Below are 23,256 nucleotides of genomic sequence, written 5' to 3' on the forward strand. Positions count from 1 at the left end.
CCAGCCAGATTCAAACTAACACAACAGGGGAAGGCTTCAGAGGAATGTATTTGCTGCTACATGTTGTAAAACAACTGGCAGATCAGTAGAGAAAAGTGAGTCAAGTAAGCACTCCTGCTAAGAGCAGCTACAGCATGAGCTCAACAATTTACCCCTTCTGTCTCACCAGCTGCTCCTGGACAGCTTAGCTAGTACACCCACAGCACACACTCCTTGTTGCTCCTCTGGAAACCGGTAAACTCAGAAGAGAGCTAGGAATACCAGAAAAGGTGTTCTGAGAAACTGGAAGGAAAGCAAACTTGAGAACTGTCTGAAGAGGGAAGGTGACAGCAGGTGTGGTGGAGGAAACCTACATCATGGAAAGTATTTACAATGGTGAATGGCAGGCCAGAGGACAGAGCACACACAGGATAGAGGTGTATTTCAGTAGTCCTTCTGCTCACGGAACACCTTGCTAGAGTCACTGATTTAATGTTAGGAAAGAATTAGCAAGTACAATGCATCTGTTCATAAAAGAACACAATACCAGAAAATTAGGTGTGTGTGTTCATATTTTTTCAATATATTATTCTACAAAATACAATAAAACATTAACCAAAATATGACAAAAAGAATGTTACAAATATCTTTAATATCCTCTGCATCACCCAAACCAAATTCCTCCAATAGATCTGCAAAACAAACAAGCCAGATGCTTAATTCAGTGCTGCTATCTGAGAAAATTATGAAGCTCATCCTGGTAACATGCAAGGTGAACATTACCTGATTTTTGTCTTCCTCTTTTAGGAGAGATTTCATTTGTTTCTAAAATTGATTCAGAGATCTTCTGCTGTGAAAGACACAATCCAATGAACACAAAAACAAATTCGAAGTAACTACATACTATTTAACAAGCAGGACAAATAGTCTGACATGAACAAATATTTACCTGGGATTGGCTGGGTTTCTCTGAAAAGCCTGGAAACAAAAATTGTTTAAGGAAATATTATTTTATTTAATGCAATTTGTCTTCTACTCCATGCAACATCAGTAGTTTCTACAACCAAGTGTTAATTGCAAGTATTTATTTCATTGAAAGATACTAACATTCAATTACTTTATTATACAGCATTTGTATTAGTAGTATTCAGAAAATGCACAATGCATATTCCCATCATGCACTTTGGATTAAAAACAAAAGAAAAAACAAAAAATGACCAAAAAACCCTCAGAAACTAGAACAATTCATGTGAAGCAGTAAGGTCATGTTCATTAACAGAGTAAGAACAAAACCTTTTGTCCTTTTAGAAAGCAGGATTCTGCTCCCCAAATGGACTACTTCAAAAGTCAAAGCTGGTCTGCTGTAATGAATGATCACAAAGCAGTACAACACTACTATGACTGATTATCATGCAAGTGTTTGAACATTGATGAGTATTTTCCTTTCCATTGATTGGACAGCAAAAGACAACTTATATGGAAGAGCAATGGTACGGATATAGGGGTTACTGGTTTCATCATTCAAAGAGATAATATCAAGCTGGTTCTGAACAGATAATTCTGGTTTAGCTTTCAAGGAAACAACAGAAGCAAACACTGTTTGGCTGTAATATCCACTAACAGCTTAATTCCAAATAATATATATATTTTTATTTTTGTCCAACTTTAAATCATTCCCACATCCACATAACCTACTGGCCTGCCTATATTTCTTGAATACTCTGCTTTAGTCATCTTGCAGTTTCTGGGTCCTCTTATGAAAGAGGTATGAAAAACGTTACTAAGAAGAACTCCACACAAATATTTGTATTATCAAAAAAAAAAAAAAGGGTATTTGATTTCAGCAACTTGGTGATCCAATAGTATGGAAATACCTGAGGAAGATTACCATCATCATCTTTTACTACCTTTTCACTCTGCTTTTACACTTATCTTAGCAGAAGCATACAAAGCAACAGACATCCATGACAACTCAACGAGCTGATTTTAAGCTCCCAGGAACATGGAAAATTTTGCTTCTAGCCTAATGGGACAAGACTGAGTGGGCTTCTTTAGCTATATAGTAGTATCCATATTCCAAGCAGGAATGACAAATCACTCTTTAAAGGAGAAATCCCTCAGAAGAGAGTACTACTCTAACAGCAAAACTTTCTTGCCTTCCTGTTAAACAGATGCTTACAAAGCAGCAGGCAGAAACCCTATCTTAGCAGCAAAAACTGAAGTGCAATTTCATCACATAATTTTAGCCTCCAGGCAAAGTACAGCAGAAACCTATCCAAACTTCAGCTGGGGGGGGGGGGGGGAAAAAAAAAAAAAAAAAGGGGAAAAGGGGAGAAAAAAGGGGGGGCAAAAGGGGGGGCAAACCATAGCTTTCCTCTCCTGCCACAGTGGTCCAAAGTGCCTCATCATCAATGTTCAGAACAGCTTAATTCTAAACCATGCACACTTTTACCATTCTAAGCAACATGTAAAATGCATGCAGGACAATTTCCTTAGCTAATCAAACAGGGAAGCAAATGCTGTCCTAACTGAAGTTAATTAACAATTACCAAGCGCTTGTCCACCGCTATTGAGTGCATCCACAGGCTAATGGCACTTCTAATTAATACACTGATAAATGTTCAGTTGATTCTATGAAAGCTTACAAAGGTAAACATTTGGTCAGGCAGGAAATTACCATTGTCTTGCTCCCTTGAAATACTCTGCAAACATGTTCCACGTCTGTCTGCAGGTAGAAGCAGCACACTGGCCGACAGATTTCTCAGACTTTCAGAATCAGGCTGTTCAATTTAAAAACATGCAATATAAAAACTGATGCAAACTCATCTTCCACTCTTTTCCAAGAAAAAAAAAGCTCTGGCTAAGCCAACATGCATCACATGCAAAAAAGTGTAAACAAGACTTTTGTAGCTCTAATAAAAGCTGTGGAAAGGATATTTCAATACATAGCATACTGGAAAAGTCATAGCAGGTGTGGATATTTTCAGGTCTTCATTAAAAAAATCTTAACTCAGATGTTAGTCATCTAAACTATCTTAACTTGTCATCTTGGTAAACCTAGACAAACTGGACATCCACAGAAAAAAAATTAAGATGGGAAATCAAGAAAAGAAAAACGTGGGTTTCAAACTAAATTAGAGCTCTACCATGATTCAACATTTGCACTTAAGCTGCACTTGATGTTCAAGTTTTAGCTTACGATCACTGGGCATGTATCCTGCAGGGGTGAGTGAACCCACAACTACACCGGAAATGCAAAGCAAGGTCAATTTTGGATGAACAGAGACTAAGTCAAAGCTTACAAGGACTAATGCTATCTTAAAAAGCTTAATCTTGTATTTTTAAAGAAGAGGGAAAAAAAACAGTTCATTTTTCTCACAAGGAAAGACAGAGGATTAGCTAAAGACCCTGCTCATTTTCTTCTTAGCCAACTGCAACAGAGAGAAAGAACTAAAAGAGCAAACACACCCAGTGTGTTAAGTATCTCTGTGGAACATGGCTTTCAAAAAATGCCTAAGTACATCCACAAAATATAGAGAGGATCTATGCAGAAAAAAGTAAACACTGACATTGTAGACCCTATTTGCAATCATTTACAACTGACTGGATCAATATAATAGAGTGGTATGTGGGAAAGAAGTAAAAATCCTCACTCGACCAACCTTTTAAAGTTTCAGGATATTTTAGCCAACTGGAATCTTTACTCTTTCAATATTACACTAGAAATCCCACTCAAAGGCCCGTTGCTATGAGGCCTAGGACATTAGCAGRCCCTAGTCAGTCACAGTGCTGACTGAACAGCTTGCACAGGGCGGAAGCTGCTCAAGTTCACAGGAACAAACGTAYGGCGGAAGCRRCCAACGAGGGAACCGAGCCTCATCACTSATGGGGCCCRTGTCCAAAGCAAGCTCCCGAGCGCTYCCCCCCACGGGGACCCCACTGCGCCCCTCACTGAAAGCACCTCGGAGTCCCAGGGAGAGTCGCTGTCTTCCTCCCGCTCCACTCCTGCTGCCGACGTAACACCTACAAARGAAGTAAGAAACGACACGCCATGAGTCCTTCTTTCRCTCTGCTGCTCTCCTCCATCAGGCAAGCCCTGCAGCCAAGAGACGGAGAACGGTTCAACTACAGAGGAAAAACAAAGCCGTGTCATTCAGCCCCAGCCGCACCGCCCTGTTCTCGCCACTTCTTTTTGAGCATAAGTCTCAGTCTCACCAGGCTACTTGGTCAGAGTAGAATATCTTCACTGCTCTGTTTTAAGCTATCCCATTCTGTAAAACAGATTCAAGAATCACTCAGACGGAGACAGGCACACAAAAAAGCAAGAAAGAGCCCCAGGGTATGGGAGCACCTGCACCCAAAGAGGACAATTGTTAGTTCCAGCCTGGGCTCTGCCTGCTTATGCTTTGCCAAATGCATGCTGAGGGTAAAATGTATAAAGACAGAAAAGCATGTACATACACACCACCTTGAATGCAGCAGCTTTGGGTATACATTCTGTGTGGCATTTCATCAGCTACACGTGCTCTGGTAACACACACTGGATCAAGCTACTTTCAGGAGACAGGCAATGGAAACAGTGGTTTCTGTTCCTGCTGTTGGATCTGAGGTGAGCACTAAACTGCTCAACTCTGGCAAGGCTCAAGCAGTCATGAGTGTTAGAGACATTCTGTATTTTAAATCTGAACAAGTTGAGGGACCGGATTGGGATCGTTTCCTCTCAGGTTTACTCAAAAGTTTTTCCAAGCCTTCAGCCAAGAGCAATCACAATTTTTGAATCTGACAAAACAGTCAAGAAGGCAGTTACTATTATCGCACCCAAGACACTACAGTCCCTCTCTCCTTCATCCACTAGTCTTGTTCAGACATCTTCCAGGAAAATGTGGCAACAAAAGCAAGGATGACACTTGCTTCATATATCATAATTTGGAATCCAACATCATAGTTTCAGATCTCCAAGAATGAAAGGAAAAGAACAAAAGCTACTTTCTTTCTCCTTATTAGGATTTGCAGGCCAGTGGAAAATTAGATAATATCTCAGAAGCTGATCAACATTTTAATTCATTTACTGTGTGCAAATATCACAGAGAAACGACTGTGATCAATACTTATTAACTTACTTCTCACATCAGCATGGTCTTCTGAAGCATTCTGGACTTGAGGGCTGTCATTACAAACCAAATTTTTCACACCCTCAACACCTGCACCTTGCAGGTCCTCTTCACCATTGTCCTCCTTTTCTTCTCCTTCAGATGATTCTTCCTAAAAGAGACCGACCAAAACAGACAGGCAATCAACACTTTGCAAAATACATTTTTTGGGTAACAACCCAAGGGAAATGGGACTTTGGTGTCCGGCTCACAGGTGGCAAAGGCACTCTCAAGGGGGGCAGTCGGGTGCCCCCCACCCAGGGCCTAGAGCTGCACCTGGTAGTGCCTGGCCAGCTTCAGCCCCCCCCCAGCTCGTGGGTTACCACCTTGGGGGGTAGCGAGGTGCCCAGGGAGGGTGTTAGCGGGGACCCCAGGAAGGGTATTGCAGTTCTGCCTGAAGTTCTTCCATAGGAATGTATTTGAGTAGATGGCAATACCTAATGTTACAAATATACTTCTCCACTGCTGAAACATCCCTCCACCCAGAAGCACCTTCTAGAGACAGTCTAGCTTCACCTAGATTACAATATTCAGGAGCACAGTCCCCTTGTATCCCCACTTTGCTACAGGGAAAACCACCAGCTCCCTCACTCTCAATCTTAGCCAAAACTCCTTTTGCTTCCTCGCTTTCACCCTTCATACCACAGATCTTACTGGACTGCAGTAACTCTTCACCGATAATATTTGTACATCCTCCTGTCTGAGAGAAACTTCACTGATTCCAGAAAAAAAGTCTACTCTTTATTCTTTTTCCCCCAACACCACTGTAACCACATATAAAAAAATTAAAAACATTACCTGATATTATCTTAAACCTAAGAAATTGCTTTGGCTATGAGTATGTTTTTAGTGAGACATTTTCTAATATCAGAAAAAGATGACCCAAAGATGGATATACATGAAGAATAAGTATTAACAAAAGTCAAGTTTACCATCTGCTTCTTACCTATATTAGGCCTTTAGAAAATACCCTTGTGATTGAATTATCCCTGTATACTTACTTTGGTGCTTGAGGGAAATGCTGATTTTAGTTTTTCTTCACAGCTATTTAAGCAAAAGTTTTCACTTTCTTGTTCCAGTGCTTCACAGACTTTATTATCTACTTCTTCGCATTGCTCCTCTTCAGCATCTTCAGCATCCATGCATTCAAGAACCACAGAGTTCAGCCTCTGACTTTCAAGCCTTGGGTTTTCTACTTCTGAACAAGAATTATTACCACTTTCAAAGACATCACCAAAGCTTGATTTTTTCTCTTTAAGACCACAGCTGTCTGAGAGAGGCAAAGCTGTCTCTTTTTTCCAGTCTGCCATTTCAGAGTCTGCAAAACAGGAGTCAGTATTTCTGTGAAAATCTTCCTGAATCACACATTTCATTTTCCAGCTTTCCTCTCTATCTTGCAAATTATTTAGATTTTGAAAAACAGCTTTTTTTGGTATTGACTTGTAAGATATTTCATTATTCATTATCAGTGGAGACAGAGCCATTACATTTTCTTGTAACTTTTCATAACACCCAGCTATAAAAGACACAGGAGTATCAGATTCTGCCATTTTCTCATCAAGTTCTTTACATATTTTATGATGATCATCACAGACATTTCCCATTCCACACTGAGCTTCCCCTTCATACTTAGCATTACTAAAATGCCCCAATTTCTGATTTATTTCCCCGTTAGCTTCCGTTTTTTCTCCCTGCTCCTCCTCCACTATGTCATTAGATTGAGTTTCTTCTTCATCTTCCAGATCTTCCTCTTCCTTTTCATCTTTAGTAAGATCTTCCTCCTCATCCTCTTCATGGTCTTCAACATCACCACCATCATCATTTTCATCTTCTTTCTCTTCTTCTTCTTCTTCCTCCTCTTCCTCCGATTCTTCTTCCTCCAGGTTGCTTGCATCTGAAACATCTTGATTCAATTCTTCACATTCTCCTTTGCTAAAGTTTGTGTATGACAGTGTTACTTGCTTGAGGTTTTCCTCTGGTGACTTAGGACTTTCAATTCTAGAATCATCACCATCTTCTTAAAGCATGAGGAAAGGAAAAATATACATGAACAAACAAAAGGAGTTACACAAATGATAATAGGCATGTTACCTGCTTAAAGCACAGGAGAGGAATCATCTGGGAATGTCTGGAAAAGGAGCCAGGTGAGGGATGGACAGGATGGGGGAAGGACTCGACCAGGGACAAAGGCTTAGGAGGGGATTCATTATCTTCATCTTCACAATCTGACTTATTTTCCTCTGAAATGACTACATGCTCTTTTCTCATAATGCTACTTTTCTCATTTACTATAGCCAAAAAAACAAAACAAAAACACAACACTTAGCAAGTCTACATTTGTGCAATATATCATATAATCTTTTCCAAATAGCTTACTGTTTTTCCTCAGCTGTTGGGAAGCATTCATTAGCAGTGTCAAATTTGGCTTCTGTGGCTTCTGTAAATAAAAATAACTTTAAGCAGAATTATCTATTTATTTTAAAAGGGAAAATAACAAATCATTTGTTTGCATCAAATCTTGAACTGTAAATATGAGAAGGCTGTCCTTTTGTTTCCAAATTGTTTATAAAACTATGTCTATATGCATCACAATTCTATAAAATCCGTTTTTGAATTAGTATTTGTAATAGTTAATTTACAAATAAACACAGTTGAATTTTATAGTTAATTAAAATTCAACTGTGTTTAGGATTGCATTTGCAGGATGCTTACTTTTAAATATGTACAAGCAACCCAAGTAACTGTTAAATTGTTAAACTGTGAAATTCCCTAGACGTTTCAACATTATGCTAGAAAGATGGATCATTTCCTTTTTAACCACTAAAAAAATGAAACCATGTTAAAATTACAGCATTGCAGTGTGGGTTCCACCACCACACTCAAATTCATCGTGGCATAATCCCAATGCAACAGACCTCCCCTATGGGAGAAGTGGATAAACCTTTAGAACATCAGTAAAAACAGTGGATGAGAGAGCAAAGGCATGCTAAAAAGAATACCATCACACGTGCAGCATAAGATCACATGCAAGCACAGAATGCCAACATAAAGAAAAGAGACCTGCTTGAGCAACTTGCCCCCTCCTGCCCCCCGAGCACTCTAGAGAATCCTGACAAGGAGGAAAGGAGAGCCAGGGGATGAAGCATTTCAGCAGATTTTGAACAATAAACGCCCTTCTTCCATATCAGTCAGAATTCTATTGCCAAAGTCACTGGAAACAAAGAGCAAGGTCTGGAGGACAAAAGAATAGGTAATCTAGGAGCTGATCAACTTTTATGGTCTAGAAATCCAACTCAGGTGAGGAAAAACATGTGGTTGTTTTTCTTGTCACCTAATGCTCTTTTGCCCCCAACCACAAGGCTGCTGCATGCTCTGCCATTGATTACAAGTCTTTGAGGAAACAGCTCACAGCAGCAGAAAAGGTGGCAGGCAGGAGACTGCTTTGCAGGAAAAAACAACCCTGCCTGGAAATGTGATTTCTCTCAATCCCAGAGAAAGCCTGCCTTCTATGGGAAATTTTTCCTGTAAAGGCACTATACCTTGGGAGTAAAATCAAGTTCTTCTTCTTCAGAAGTATGCCAAGTGTCATCACTATCTTCTTTCTCAGAACTTCTTAAAAAGAAAGCCAAGTAAGTATTGTCTCTCTCAAAGCTTTCTTCAGGTAAGTGTTAGGTATTGTTCCAAGCTCACCTTATCGAGTCTCCATGGGAAAAGTCATCTATCACTGTTCAAATATTAATTGACATGATTAATTTTTAGCATGCCAAATCTTCTAATTTCAACAATACATTCAAACATTTAACATGGACAATTCTACAAGTCATACTAGAGTGCAACTTGGGATAGTTAAACCAACCCAAGACATCATGAATGAAAGTATTTCCCAAACAACTGATTTTTCAAATCATATTAAATAATAAAAAAAAAAACAACTAACAATTACATTTCCTTTGGGTTCTTATACCTACAAGTTTAGGAAACATTTCTAAAATAAAAAAATAGCATAGCATGAATATGCTATGTTAGTAGGCAGTTATCAAATGGTGGTGGTTTAACACTACAATAAGTAAATGAACCACTGAAGCATTCATACTACACATACGTGAGTACACATCACATGCAGAGATTTTATTTTAAACACTATGTGCTTTAATTCCCATATACTATATTGTATTCACTTTTCTACCCAATTATAGATTATTTTGAAAACATCAAGAAAAGCTGAAAGGCATAATCAAGAACTGAAGGCTATCCTTATGTAGGGGAATCACCAGCAATTCTCTGCACTGTACCAAAGAAGGGTACTGAGCATACAAGAGAGACATAACCATACCATGCTCTAATATGCCCCAAGCTTTCAGCAGTGGGATGAAGGTAACTTGCACATAGGGTCATAGGATAATTCATGTCAGAAGGGTCCTCACGAGGTCTCTAGGCCCACCTCCTTTGCAAATCAGACTCAACTATGAGGTCAGACAAGGTTGCTCAGGGCTTTATCCTGTACAGTCTGGAAAGCCTCCAAGGATGGAGGCTGCACAACATTTCTGCTGGACTGTCCTTATTGTGACAAAGCTTTCTCTTACATTCATTAGAACCTCTCTTGTTTCAATTTATGCCTGTGCCTCTCAGCCTCCTGCCATGCACCACCAGGAAGTGCCTGGCTTAATCTTCCTCATAACCTCCTCGTACTTACTGGCAGGCTGCTGCTGTTAGGTCCCATCAAAGCCACCTCTTCTCTAGGCTGACCAAGCCCAGCTCCCTCAGCCCCTCCTCACATGGCAGGCACTCCTGCCCCCAGCTAGCTTCAGGGCTCTCTGTTGAGCTCGCTCGCTGTTGAAAGATCAATCTCTCTCTAGCACTGGGGACCTAAAATTGGACTCCATCCTCTAGACACAGTCCAATGAGTGCCGAATAGGAGGAGGATAATCACTTCCCTCAGTCTACTGCCTGTGCTTCTCTTCATACAGCCCAGGTTCCTGCTGACCTTCTTAGCTGCCTGGGCACCCTGATGCCACTTTATGCTCAGCTTGTTCTCTGCCCAGACCCCTGGAGACCCCCAGACTCCCAGCAGAGCTGCTCCCCAGCCAGGCAGTCCCCAGCATGCATCATTGCAAGGGTCTCCTCCTCCCCTTTTGCCCTTGCTGCATTTCATAAGGTGCCTGTCAGCCTTCATCTTGTCGAGGTCCCTCCGAATGGCAGCACTGCCCTAATTCCCCCAATTCGGTTTCATCTGCAAACTTGATGAAAATGCACTTCATCACTTCCTCCAGGTCACAGATGTGCTACTGATATCTGATACTCTAGGAATACAGTCTGAGAAGTACTAAAATCTCTCAACTATCGACAACTAAGATGGAATAAAAGGGTTCTTTGATTCCCAAGACTGAAGGATGAAAAAAACAAAAAACAAATATAACCTACATACAGAAGCTATTTCACTGTTCCTGAAATTCTTGATGTGTAAATGCTAACTAGTATGACAAAATGAAGTTGCTGCAAACAGGAGACTGGAGACTTTCAAGGCCAAAAAATCTTGGATAAAAACATTTAAGGGGAAAAAAAAATCCAAAGACATTTCATCACCTGTAGACACACATCTCCTCTACTACCAGCAACACCTAAATGAGCGTGGAAGTATGTCTTTCCTAAAGACAGGACTTATGTGAGAACTTTGATGATTATGTCTCCTGATCTGAACAGTACTTTTAGACAATGAAATATATTGTACATGTTCTACGGAATCTCATACAGGCAAAACTTAAAGCCTGGAACTTCCCATGGGAGGACAACCTAAAAAATTAAAATGCAGGTACACTCTCTTAATGTTTCCCAATTATAAACACATTGCATTATTCTGTTACTACACAAAAATACTGTGTAAAACTAAATACTCCGTGTCAGCAGTCTAATTTACCTGCTAACCTCCCAGACAGAGTAGAAACCTGTCTCTTAGAAATGGGCAGTTAGGTTAGAGCCGTTATAAACTCTTGACAGGGGATTTCAGCTATATCTTCAATTAGTACTCTTAGAATTAATTGAAACAGCTGAGTAAGTTATCCATAAATATATTAAATTATAGTCGATGATCTAAATCAGGTCACATTTCCATTTTAGAAGGCAGGAAAAGAAGTTCATGACATAGACCCTAGCCTTGATGCCCCATGATAAAAGATGGAATCTAGAAGAGTCGTCTCTGGGGATTGCTTGTTTCCACTTTACTTCAAGCCCATTTATATTCTGGAGCAATAGCACATCAGCAGATTTTTAAAAAGGCACTTTTGCTAGTGACAACACAAAGTAAAAACTGAATTCAGTATTACAGGACTCAGGCAAAACATGCAAACAAATACCTCCCTCCCCCCACAAAAAAACCTTAAATATAATTTATAAACCCCAAATCATCAAAATAGGGACCTCTAAGATAATAAGCAACATAGATGTATTAATAGTTGTATATTGTATTATATGGTTCATATTTGAAAGACTATTGTACAGAATACCTTTCCCTGATTCTCTTGTTCTCGATGTCTGGTTGGGAGACTGTTGCATTCCTATATCCATTTAGGAAAAGGCATGAAAAGGACAGATGAAACAATGACATCAGAATAAATTTGACATCACAGATTTGGAAAAATATAAAAAGCATAGACAAAGCTATAGCAGTGGAAGAATGTATAATGACTATTAGTCTACAGTTAGAAAGGTGCTAGATACAAAAAGAATTATAATCTACAGAATTCTGCTTTCAAGGGACAATGTCAGACAGCTTAATTTTTAATTTACTTGTTCAATCTAAATTACCTATATTCCAATATTTTGAAATACTTAAACAGATTATCAGATATTTACCACCAACTCTAATCTCTACTTCCTGCTTCTCTCAACTTGACTAGTCCTCATCCATCAAAACAGATGCAATTCCTTCATATTTAGAGTTCTTTATGGATACAGAACACTTAAAATCCCTCCCTCTAAGCATCCCAGAAGTGCTTTAGGTGCCAAAAAGTAAACCCTTAAGATACCCTGTCCAGAAATTTTGCAGGAAACCTTGGCTCTCAAAACTCACGTCACCACCTAACTTCCATCTACTATGCTATTTATATTCACTGATTTCAAGTGATAGTTTTAGTATGTTTCTCATCCTCACCAATAAAGCTGTTGCCTTAAATCAGCACAGCTTAAATTGTTGTCTCAGCTGGTGCATGACGCAAATATAGGCCCTACCTATCTCAATTTGCCATAGAGGAGTCCTGCTTGTATTTTACCATGTTGAACTGTTCAAACAGAGAACTATGCCGCCAGCCAGAACTCAGGCACAGTGATGAGAGGGACAGAATGCCCTGTTTGCATAAGGCTATGGTGCGGGTCACAACTGGACTGGAAAGGAAGGAGCGCACGCGCGCGCGCGTGTGTCGTAGAACGGACGTCTTAATAGACTACAATAGAAATAGTCTAGAATAGAAATCACTATCCATCTGCTATACCCATTTAGTTAATAAATTTTATGGTATGGTTTGGTTCTGTTATTGCAGCTACCCCACACCAAATTCCTCCATGACAGGGCCTTAACTTTTGTCTCAGTTAGAACAGAAGGCAGTCCTGCTTACACTGATTTTACCACAAATACATGGAATTGATTCAGTGAAAGGACTCCTGCTATCAACAACATACACTTAAGAAATAGTTAAGAAAGGACCACAGATGTTTTCTCATCCCTTCTCCTCCATTTCTCAGTTTTCTTAGAAGGGAAAACAGGACCCTTCTCCTGATCCCAGGAGATATAAGTTAGATTGGAGCGCTCATCTGTATTCCAACAGCTCTGTGCTGCAAAAACAACTTCTCTAGGGACTCAGGGAAACACTGATGGAACAGTACACCTAATATGTACTGCAGTAGTTAGGAAAGCTTTCACTTCAGACATATTAGAAATCTGGACCATTTCTGTTGGAAGCATTGCAGAGTTATTTTCACTGAAGGGATTCTGACTTCAAAGCCAAAAAGTCTGTCATCAGACACACAAGGGCTGGAAGCCATTCAAGTGGAGGTTTTTGCAAATCTGTCTCTGATTAATAAAAAGGTTCATGTTTTGACAAAACACAAACATTCGAATAAGGATTTAACTTCTTAAAACTGATTTGTTCAACATTCTTCAAAATATTCTCTTCTAACAAGCAAGTGCAGAAGAAGCAAAAGGAATAAGATACTGAAAAACCCAGAAAAGTAACACTGAAGAGCAAAAGAAAAGAACTCCAAGGTTAGTATTTCTCTCAAGATCATCCCAGCTTCTACTCTAATGAAGGCTTCAAATCCTGCTACTGCAGTACATCAAAGGGAATTTCATGATGCAGGAGCTATGCTTTGTGGGTGCAAATTAGAGACTGCAGAACTAATTCCAATAATCTTCCCAGTAGGCCACCAATCTCTCCCTCTCTCAACACAGTAGTGCCATCTTTTAAGAGATTCAGCATAAGGAGAAAAGGATTCAGACACTAGACAGAAAATAAAAACAAACCCTACTAGAGACAGGCTGAGAGCAGAACATACTCTTTCTCCAAGTCCTTAACCCATGTATCATTCTCTTCATACTCATTATGCTTCTTCAAACAAACATAACAAATGAAGATTTTCCATAATATTGGTGAACCTATAATAGAGTTCTTATAGTTTCCCAGGAATGGGAAAAATGATTCAGTCCAAGACCCATATTTCTCTGAGGGTCAGTATCAGTTCTGGACTCACACAACAATACTATTCTTCAAGACAGATTTTAGGATAAGCAATGCCTGTCAAACAACACTAAAATGCGATACCACAGTGATTATATCAACCTGCACAGAATGCAGTAACAGAGAGTGGTTTTCAGGCAGAAGCAACGTTTTGCTGATTAAACTACCCCTACCAAGCCCTGTACAAAATCTTCTACCAGGAAACTTCAAAAATCTCTGACTGGATCAAAGCTCCTGTTATTAAGTCAAAGATAAAGTTCAGCTTTAAATTAAATTCTTGTACCTGGGAAAAGCCAAGGGGGAAAAATATCAGGTGTTTTCTTTTGCTCGTAGTTCTTGATACATTTTTTTAAAAAGAGTAATAAATTGCATTTAAAACCTGTCTGATGTCCATATGCCACATAATGACAATATAACAGCCTTAATAATACAAACAGAATAAAACCTCCTGTAAAGGGAAAAAAAAACAAACAAATTTTGTGTATTCTAAAATAGTAATTTTTATTGTACTTTCAGGGCTACTGGAGCTCATAAGCACAGACTCATTTTTTTTCTTCTTACAGACTCACTGCTGGAGTTCATTCTTTAATCACAAGGCAATTTAATTGTTCTTCCAGATCAAAAGATCATATGGATTTTTGAAGTTTACTTTTTAAAATTAATCAAAAAGGAAGAAAAGTATTACTTTTAATGTTAAACCAACCACTTCCAAAGAGATACTGTATACACAACTGTAACTTCATGAACAACAGCAATACTTTTCAAAGACAATTCTTCCAAACCATGTATCCAAAGCACCTAAATTCTCAAAAAAAGTGATTGTAACTGAAGATGAGAAATAAGGTGACTCACTAAATTGTGCTTACTAGAGTTGACACTATTAGAAGAAAGACACACATAAATTCACCGCAAGTCAAAAAAAAAAAAAAAAGCATATCTGTGCAAATTTGCCTGTTGACTCCCTACAGCAGAAAGATGAAACCTAACTACCAAGGACAAACATACAGCTTTTGTAATTGGATTTTCACAATTCGAACAGGTAAAGGTAAAAGTACACACCTGAAAACAAAAATACTCTAGCCTCGGGTTCCTTCCCTGTCCCATTCGTTCCTCTCCCCTAGTGGGGAGGCAGAAAAGAAAAACCTATAAACATGGGGAATCCAATGGGCAGAAGGCAACAACCCTCCGAACGGATGGCTAACACACTAATTAGAAGCGCCCTCACGGCCTCACAAAACACGTGCCCCATCGGCAACACAGAAGCGCATTTACAAAACTGTGTGCGCTACTCCATCTGAGGCCTCCACTAGAGTCAATGGTGAACACGGTAAGTGTCAACAATACAAGCCACCAAAAGAAAAGGCCATAGGAATTTTCCTCCTCAGCTCCTCCACGGTTAAGGATCCTACCTCCTCTGTCCAGAGCAGGTGCACCCAACGCAAAGCCTGCAGCTCCTGCCTCGCGAGGAGTGCTAAACACTGGCACGCCTTTTGCACCGCCTGCAGAAGCTTCTCCTGTATTTTTCTTGTCTGCGCAGTCTGCCAGGTGTTGACTAACGCTATATACAGAAAGAAAAGAAATACTGTCACTAAAAACAACAACATCCTTGCATACACCGCTTACTACAATACCAACAGCCATTTATTCTCCATCCTACACCTATTCAGAGCCATTCATACTGTGCCAGAACCCTGGGGGGCAAGGAGTGAATATCTTTGTCCCCATAGTAATCTTCAAACATTGCCAAAGATAAACTTTTCAGACTTTGTAGTAGTCAGATATGAGCTTAGCAACACATATTTGAAACCTAACAGAAGATCTGGAGTGGAAATTTTCCTTAACTTCCAAATTCACATTTGACACAAGAACCATATGTGTCAGAAGATTCCATTTAGCGCAGGACAAATTAGCAACTCTGACAACAGACAACTTAGCAACTCTAACAATAAAGTTAAAAATTTACCAAGAATATCCATGAATAACAGCATAATCCTCAGCTGTCCATCCATTAATGTCTTTATGGGAAACATCAGCACCATATCGAAGAAGAACTTTTATTAAATTCAATTCCCCACCAGAAGCAGCTGTCATAAGTGGGGTCCTAAAGAATCCAAAAGATGACAGGAAATGGAGATAGGAAATTTGATACAGATACATTTGATACAGATATTTCACTGCCATTATTTCCACCTCTATTTGCTCTCAAAACAATTATTTCCCCCTTTATTTTAAAATGAACGAAAGAAAAGTAAACTTCATCAAGTATTAAGAACATGAACAATAAAATGGAAGAGGGAGTCAAAACAATTAAATATTCAGTTTTCAGATGAAGTTACTTACATTGAAACTATGCCTGGGTTCTAAAAACCCGCTCCTGCCCAGCAGCAATGCTGGAGAACTAACGGCAACTCCCCTGCCTTGCGGCGACCAGACACAATGCTTTCTGGCAGTCCTGAAGGCAGAAGCCAGCCAGTGAGGCGCAACAGCAGCCAAGCGCAGATCACTTTTCCAAAGTCACGCAGAAGCAACTGCTTCCGTGTGGCTACTTACTTAGGCCTTTTAGAGGCTCACGCCCACGCCTCTCATCAGTCAAVCTTTAAGAATACTCAGGAGACCCAYGCCCTGTTTGGACAAGCCCTTCACCTTTCAGACTGATCTCGAGCGTGCACGTCAGCTCCTTTTTTAAGCAGGAACTCCACCATCTCTTCGTGATGTTYGGACACGGCAAGAGCAAGGGGAGTGTATCCCATCTGAAAGCATAAATCCCCTCAGTTAGAAAAACACAGAGAAGTGAAGCAACCTTTTCTTTCCAAGAGCRGCCTTACCCAAACTCTGCGCTTACCTYATTCCGTGCATCAATACGGGCATTGTGCTCCAGTAACTGCCCTGCTAGAGAGGTGTTAGGAGCAATGGCAGCGAGGTGAAGGGCAGTGCTGCCGTTAACATCGGCMAGATTAGGGTCGGCACCGTGCGCTAGCAGAATGGCAACGCATTCTTCTTGCTGGCACTGTACTGCCTGGAAACAACACAAGAAAAAGGGAAATGTTTTTTTCAACAATTAAATTTCATCTCTATCGGAATTTCCACATCTTGCCAACATTGGAAAAATAATAATGTGTTCAAAGATTAGGTAACATATGCCTATTCAATGGCTGATCACAACACAATCACTACGCATATCTAGGTAAAGAATCATGCAAGAGGTATCGTTCAGTCAATGATTCATAAGCATTGCGTATAACAGGATAACTTATCTCGTACCTTCATCAATGGTGATCTGTCATCACTGTCACAAAGATTTAGCTTGCACTTGTTTTCTACTAAATACATAACAACCTCCAAATGTCCATTAGCGCAAGCAAGATGCAGAGGGGTCCTAAAAATTAAATATATTACATTAACATGATAGACAACTGAAGAGATCATTTCTGTCTAGGTTATATGGAAGGGCCACAAGTTTTGCTTTGAAAAAACAAACCTAAAGAAGGTTTCTTATTACATTACCAATGACAGCCGTTTCATACCTGAAGCCTGATACTGGCTTCTAAAAAACCCTTAACAGCATACCTATGTTAAGAATACACTTTCTTAGCTGTGGAAGTGAATCTGAACAGATTCTTACACCCAGGCAACTGGCCACTGCCTCCAACAGCACGACACACACAGCCCAGCAAGGACGACCAAGCCTTGGGCACCTTAAGCCTACGGCAAGGGACCCTCTAGCTTTCGCCAGCACCGCTCACGTGACAACAGCGTGCCAGAGGCTAAGGAGGTGGCTTTTAGAACACCATCGCATCAGCTTTGTGCTGTGCTTTTCGGGAATTCGTGCCTTCTGTCCTTTTCCCGAGCTCACTACTGCAGCAAACACGAGGACACGCTCACTCCAGAGCGCCCTCGGTAACACCTAGCAAACCAGCCAGCAGAAACCTTCCCCCACAACACTGCCATGCCCACAGCAACAAAGCAGCACTCTGTCTTGCCGGCAGTTGTAGCTACCCTTCTCCTACAAGCTCGACCACGGAGGAAGCCCTCTCCAAGGCAGCAGAGCTGCCTTTCCACCAGCCCTCGCCAGCTGAAGGAAATGGCACTAAATTTTTTTCTTCAAGTCAAAGCCTTGCCTGGAAGAAAGGTGGTCCTTCAAAGTGCAAAACATCTTAGTTCTGGTGGCAATTATTGTTAAAAAATTTAATAGTAGTGTTAAGGCCTAGCTGATTAGAAAATGGTTAAGCATGTTTGTACTGGAAAGTTCTGGAAACCATTGGGCTATCGCCACATGCCTTGTTTATCTGTAACTGCAAGGCAAGAAGAAAGCTGACCCCACCCAGAGACAGTGGAGATACCCAACGGAGAGTGAGAAGACCCCAGAGCTGATATTTCTATTGGATCGGACGATCGCATGAGGGATGGGTAACTGAGACTGTAGAGGTATAAATACCCAGGGAACTTCCCATTCGGGGTCCCTCTTCCGAGGCACCCAGCTTGAGCTGTTCACATTACTTAAATAAAGAGTTAAACAGAGAATTCTCAGCTCAGCCTGTTAAGACTCTTGGAAACCCAGTGAGTATACAATATTTTCGTAACAATTATCCAGCCCGCTTGCACTGAAAGAAACAGTCACCCTGCAAGTCCTGTCACCCTGCACGTTTTACCCTCTACCACAGACTGAAAGCAGCACAAGCTGGGCTCTGTGCACAAGGCACAACACCCACTGCTCTGTGGCACCCGTCTCCCAGCAGAGCAGAAGATACACTAGACAACAGGCAGGATCTTCCACCCTTGAGGGTCATGCAATAATAAGCCCATAGTTCTTCAGGGGCCGAGAGTACCATTTGGGAACTGCACTGCTGCAGGTCAGTACCTTCTCTGAGTTTAGGAGAACTCAACTAATCTTGCAATTGTTTCTGTGCCCTGCCTAGAGGCAAGGCTACAAGGGCTCACTGATCAGGTGGGAATGGAAAGGGACAGGTACACAAAAGCAGTGACATGTAATGCAAAAATTCAGACATTTGTAATGTGGATACTTTCTGTTACAGGGCAGCTGATGCGCCTCCTCCAAGAAAAGGCTTCCTACAAGGGAACAAAGATGGGGACAAGAAAAACACACCAAACTAGAAAGGACTTGTGATATCTTGCTAGAGACAGGGAACCAACAGCAGCAAGGACAGGGTCACTCAAGAGTGACTTATCTAGAAATCCCCCTGTGAATATGGAGCATCCCTCATCTCCGAGTAAATACCTGGCTGTGATTATCTGAAAGCTAACCAACATGGCATGCTAGCAGTTCACTGCAAACAGTTCACACAGGCAAATGACAACCAATGCAGCTGATGCAACTGGGCAGCCAATGCAACAATGAAGGAATACATGATCTTCTAAAAACTGCTTCTACCAAGCAGTAGGAAATGCCATACATCTGAAGAAACCACTGTCAGCTTTGCAAACAGAAAACTCTCCAGAAAACCAATCTCATTTCTGCCCTCCTCAACCAAGCCTCTCAGTCTGCCAACAGGAAAGACCTCTCTGTTTGGAGCAAGGGCCTGCTAGAGCTTCACTGAAGATTCACTACAAGGAACAAGCTGGCAGGGAGCGCCAGAGCTTTCAGTTCCCTGTCCGAGGAAAGCCAGACCTCCAGCAACACCAAATCTCTTCTGTCACCCACTCCTGGTGACCCTAGCTGGATGCCACTACTGTTGCCACCACCACAGCTGCAATCCAATGCTGATCACCCACATGATAGACGAGAAGGGTTTATTACGCCTAAGCAGCTTCACAATAACCCTGCAATAAGACCACGGGAAGTGACAGATAGGTGACACTCACTTCAAACAATACTTGAGCAGACCCAGCAATTACAAGCTAAGTAATTAAAAGCGCTAGAGGTGACTCTCTCACTTGACAACACAAACCTCTGTTAGCGATAAAATGGCTTCGTCAGGAGTAAATTATCTAGCACACCTCCCAGAAGCCTTCTGCTCCTAACTGATACTCTCTCAAGTGGGTTGTTTGGGAGCCCCTGGTAGCTACAGAGCCCACTTTGAGGAAAGTGCTTATAGATTTGACCTGGTATAGGATTTTGCTTCTGGAAGTCCCGAGCAGCAGAATGATTTTTTACATGAAGAATGCATGTATTTCAGCCATTACCACCCATGTTTCCTATTCTTCACACCAGTTTCCAGTGCCATGAACCTTTCCAGTCCCTGCATCCCCAGGATGCAATTCTGAAACACATGATTGCATTGGGTGGTCACTCAGAATGCATATCGCACCAACAAGTGCTAACAGGGAATAAGTGGGCCTGCAACCCTCTCAGAATCTTTCTGTTTCACAGCTTTTTAGCACTAGCATTTTTATGCTAAAAGCATTACACTGCTCCATTCTACTTATATTGTCTGTTTTCTTGGCCTTCACACTGTGTTACTTTATTTGCCCATTTAGAAAACTGACACTGGCATGATACACAAGAGGAATTTTTTCCAGAAGCAAAGCTTTCTACAAAAGATCAACTGAAAACACAAAAACTAACCAAGTATAAACTTCAGACCAAGATCTGCTAAGACCTGATGACTGAGTCAGCCACGGTGAAAGAAAAGGTAGCTAGAAGGAAAAAAAAAGAAAACAAACAAAAAAAAAATTCAGCAGCTATTTTCTGTGAACGCCATTTGGCACATGACAGGATGAATGGCACAGTCAGGTAAAGCAGGCAAGAGCTATACACTCAAGCCACCTTACACAACATCACCCATCTCAAGCTACATAAACAAATACTGGCTGGCAACACTCAGTTACAAACCCACTGCAAAGACCTGTGTGTTTCAGCGCTCTTCCTTGCATCTGCTACAAATCTAGCTGTTTCAGGGCAAGAGGTTAACTAGCTGGCAAAAGTCTAGTCTTCAGGACAGACAATCTAGGGGCCGGCCAAACTCCTGAATCAGGTACAAATCCTGGGTGCTAAAACTTCCTCTCATGTGCGCTCTCTGACCTCTTTTTTGTTCTTTCAGGCACCTGACACAAAACCAGGCTCAGTGCTAGCCTCCAGGAAGCACTTTGTCACAGAAGACCCACTGAGCTGACAGAAACATCCTTATTGTCACATCACCAGCAGAAAATACTTTCATTCCTGTGCCTTTCGCCACTGCCACACAATGACACATATGCCAGATCCATTACCGGGTGCCTTTTCGCATGCCCTGACTGGAAGGGGCTTTGCTCAGCTTCCGCTAGACTAGGCAGTCCCAATTTGGCATGTTACTAACTACAGAGGAGAACGCATTTTTCAGGAAAAGGGCACTGGGCAGCTGCTGCAGTGCTGGCCCTGCAGTACTGACTGCCTGAATGGAAGAGAGACTCCCAGCCACACATGGACTTTTAAACAGGGATGTCACGTCACGCACCCGTGATCCCAAAGAAGCCCCAGCTGCACACCTCTACATGACAGCCAGGCTGGGAGCAAGACACAAAGCAGTAGGCAGACACAACTGGTGCACACAAGAGCACAAAGGCAAAACCTTTTTCTCAAGTTCCTCGGCACAAAACTGATCCCACACAGTAGAAGATATCCTACACTTTCAAGGGAAGGAGCTATGTCATGTTTTCAAAATCAAGACAACAGGGTTTACTTTGTGAGATTGTTTATGGACTCAAGAGTTAACTTGACAGATAAGTAGTCATGGGACCGATTTGTCTTCTTACACCAAATTACTGCAATAAGAACAGCATGTTTTCAGAATGTCATGAACATTTTGACTCACTGATTCCAGAGAAAGCATTAACGTTTTGCATTAACACACAAGATCCAAAAGCCTCAATGTGGGGTTGACTGCATTATGCTTAGATGGATCAGCTGGACCTATACTGCAATGCAAGTCTTCTATTTGAGATATAATTACCAAACATTTTCTCTGCTTGTTTCAAACACCAACATCATAGCACCTGTCAGAAACAACAGGGTCTCCTGTGAGTTACTGCCCAAATCTTCAAATCCAAGGTATAGATCAGCTGTACCAAAGCCTCAGTGCAAAAAACTGAGTAACTGCCACCCCAAACCAGGCTGTTAGTCTTGTCATCACATCACAATCACAAAAACCATCAGGCAACTTTGCATGAAGCATCAATATGCAACGCATTTATTCTGTGCTATAACTCTTGCCCAGCTGCACTGCTTACCTCTCCTTAAGCTATTCTCTGTTGAGGCCCTGCAGCTATCTTGGCTCAACTACCAAACCAGCACACCGAGCCCTCAGAGATGCACAGAGAGGCACATCACCGCCCTTTGACTTCAAAGTGTGACTGGAGAAGACTGGCTGTGAGGCTCCATCCCCTGCCCACCTTTGTCAGGCTGCTGCTCCTGCAGGTAGGAGTGCTGCTGGGGAGGAGCTGGTCATCTCACAAGGGACTTCTCAGTTTCTTTCCACTCCTGCTCCCCCAGGCAAGGAGAAACTACTCCGGGAAGGAGGAGGAGGGCATTAAGAAGGCCAGGGGCAAAGGACTAGGACAACACTCACACTCAAGGCAGAATTGGAGGGCTTCTACTAGCACAAGCCCGCCAGCTTCCAAAGGATTTCCAGACCCTGTCGAGCACAGGGCTCTGGTGCGGAGCCAGCCTTCTCGCGGCTCACGAAAGCGGCCGCTTGTCGCCAGCTGGCGAAAGCCGCTGGGGGCTGCAGCGGCGCCTGGGGCCTCCCGCAGGCGCCCGCGCCCGCCGCGCTCCGCCTCCCCCCACGCTGGCAGCGCGCGGCGCCGCCCCCTCACCGCTTCGCCTTGTCCCGCCCGTCGATGCTGTATTTCTTCAGCGCCTGCCGCGCTTGGGCCAGGTCGCCGCTGGCGGCCGCGCGGTGCAGCTTGCCCAGCTCCTTCTCGCGGAGCTCGTAGGCACCAGGGTTGCAGGGCGGGGAAGCGCCGCCGGGCGGCGGCGGCCCCTTCCTCTTCCTCCCGAACCCGAAGAACCTCTTCATGCTGCGGCGGGGCCGCGGCCCGGGACAGCTGCTGCGGGGCCGCGGGCTCGGAGCCCCCGGGCCGGGGGCAGAGGCGCGGGCCGGGGGCAGGGACGCAGCAAGGCTCCCACCGAGGCACGCGCCGTCGCTCCGGCAGCGGCGGCCACAGCACTGAGGTCCGGCGCCTGAGCTCTGCGCATGCGCAACTAGCCCGAGCCGCGAGCGGGGGCTGTGCGGGCGCTCAAGCATAAGCGCCGCCGCCGCCTCCGCCGCCGCCGCCGCCTCCGCCGCCGCCGCCGCCGCCTCCTCCTCTCACTGGCCGCCTGGAGAGCGCGGGCGGGGCCAGCCCAGTGCGCCTCAGGTTAGTCCGCGCTTGCGCAGCTCCGCAACGGCCGGGCCGGGCCGGCGGTGCCTCATCGCCATGGGGCTGCAGGTGGCGTCCGGCGCTCGCCGTGGCGCGAGCCCCTGCAG

The 23,256-nt window shown here is 42.7% G+C and overlaps 1 protein-coding gene across 1 annotated transcript in view; it reads right to left on the reverse strand.

Annotated features, from left to right (window-relative positions):
* Window positions 1-23,087, reverse strand: part of LOC112962125 (trichohyalin-like) — a 48,988-nt gene extending 25,901 nt beyond the window's left edge. The window contains exons 1-16 of the mRNA XM_026058021.1: window positions 22,604-23,087; window positions 17,117-17,231; window positions 16,698-16,871; window positions 16,499-16,605; window positions 15,819-15,956; window positions 15,265-15,413; window positions 11,630-11,680; window positions 8,820-8,853; window positions 8,669-8,741; window positions 7,506-7,566; window positions 6,131-7,146; window positions 5,100-5,241; window positions 3,941-4,002; window positions 2,657-2,759; window positions 929-957; window positions 763-829 (exon numbers count right to left, since the gene is read on the reverse strand). Of these exons, the coding sequence (XP_025913806.1) occupies window positions 763-829; window positions 929-957; window positions 2,657-2,759; window positions 3,941-4,002; window positions 5,100-5,241; window positions 6,131-7,146; window positions 7,506-7,566; window positions 8,669-8,741; window positions 8,820-8,853; window positions 11,630-11,680; window positions 15,265-15,413; window positions 15,819-15,956; window positions 16,499-16,605; window positions 16,698-16,871; window positions 17,117-17,231; window positions 22,604-23,034 (2,752 nt within the window). The 5' untranslated portion in view covers window positions 23,035-23,087. The remainder of the gene's footprint in view (window positions 1-762; window positions 830-928; window positions 958-2,656; window positions 2,760-3,940; window positions 4,003-5,099; window positions 5,242-6,130; window positions 7,147-7,505; window positions 7,567-8,668; window positions 8,742-8,819; window positions 8,854-11,629; window positions 11,681-15,264; window positions 15,414-15,818; window positions 15,957-16,498; window positions 16,606-16,697; window positions 16,872-17,116; window positions 17,232-22,603) is intronic.
* Window positions 23,088-23,256: the final 169 nt, after the last annotated feature.

The sequence above is a fragment of the Apteryx rowi genome, unplaced genomic scaffold (genome assembly GCF_003343035.1).
Source record: "Apteryx rowi isolate R43461 unplaced genomic scaffold, aptRow1 scaffold_1418, whole genome shotgun sequence".
Lineage (NCBI taxonomy): Eukaryota > Metazoa > Chordata > Aves > Apterygiformes > Apterygidae > Apteryx > Apteryx rowi.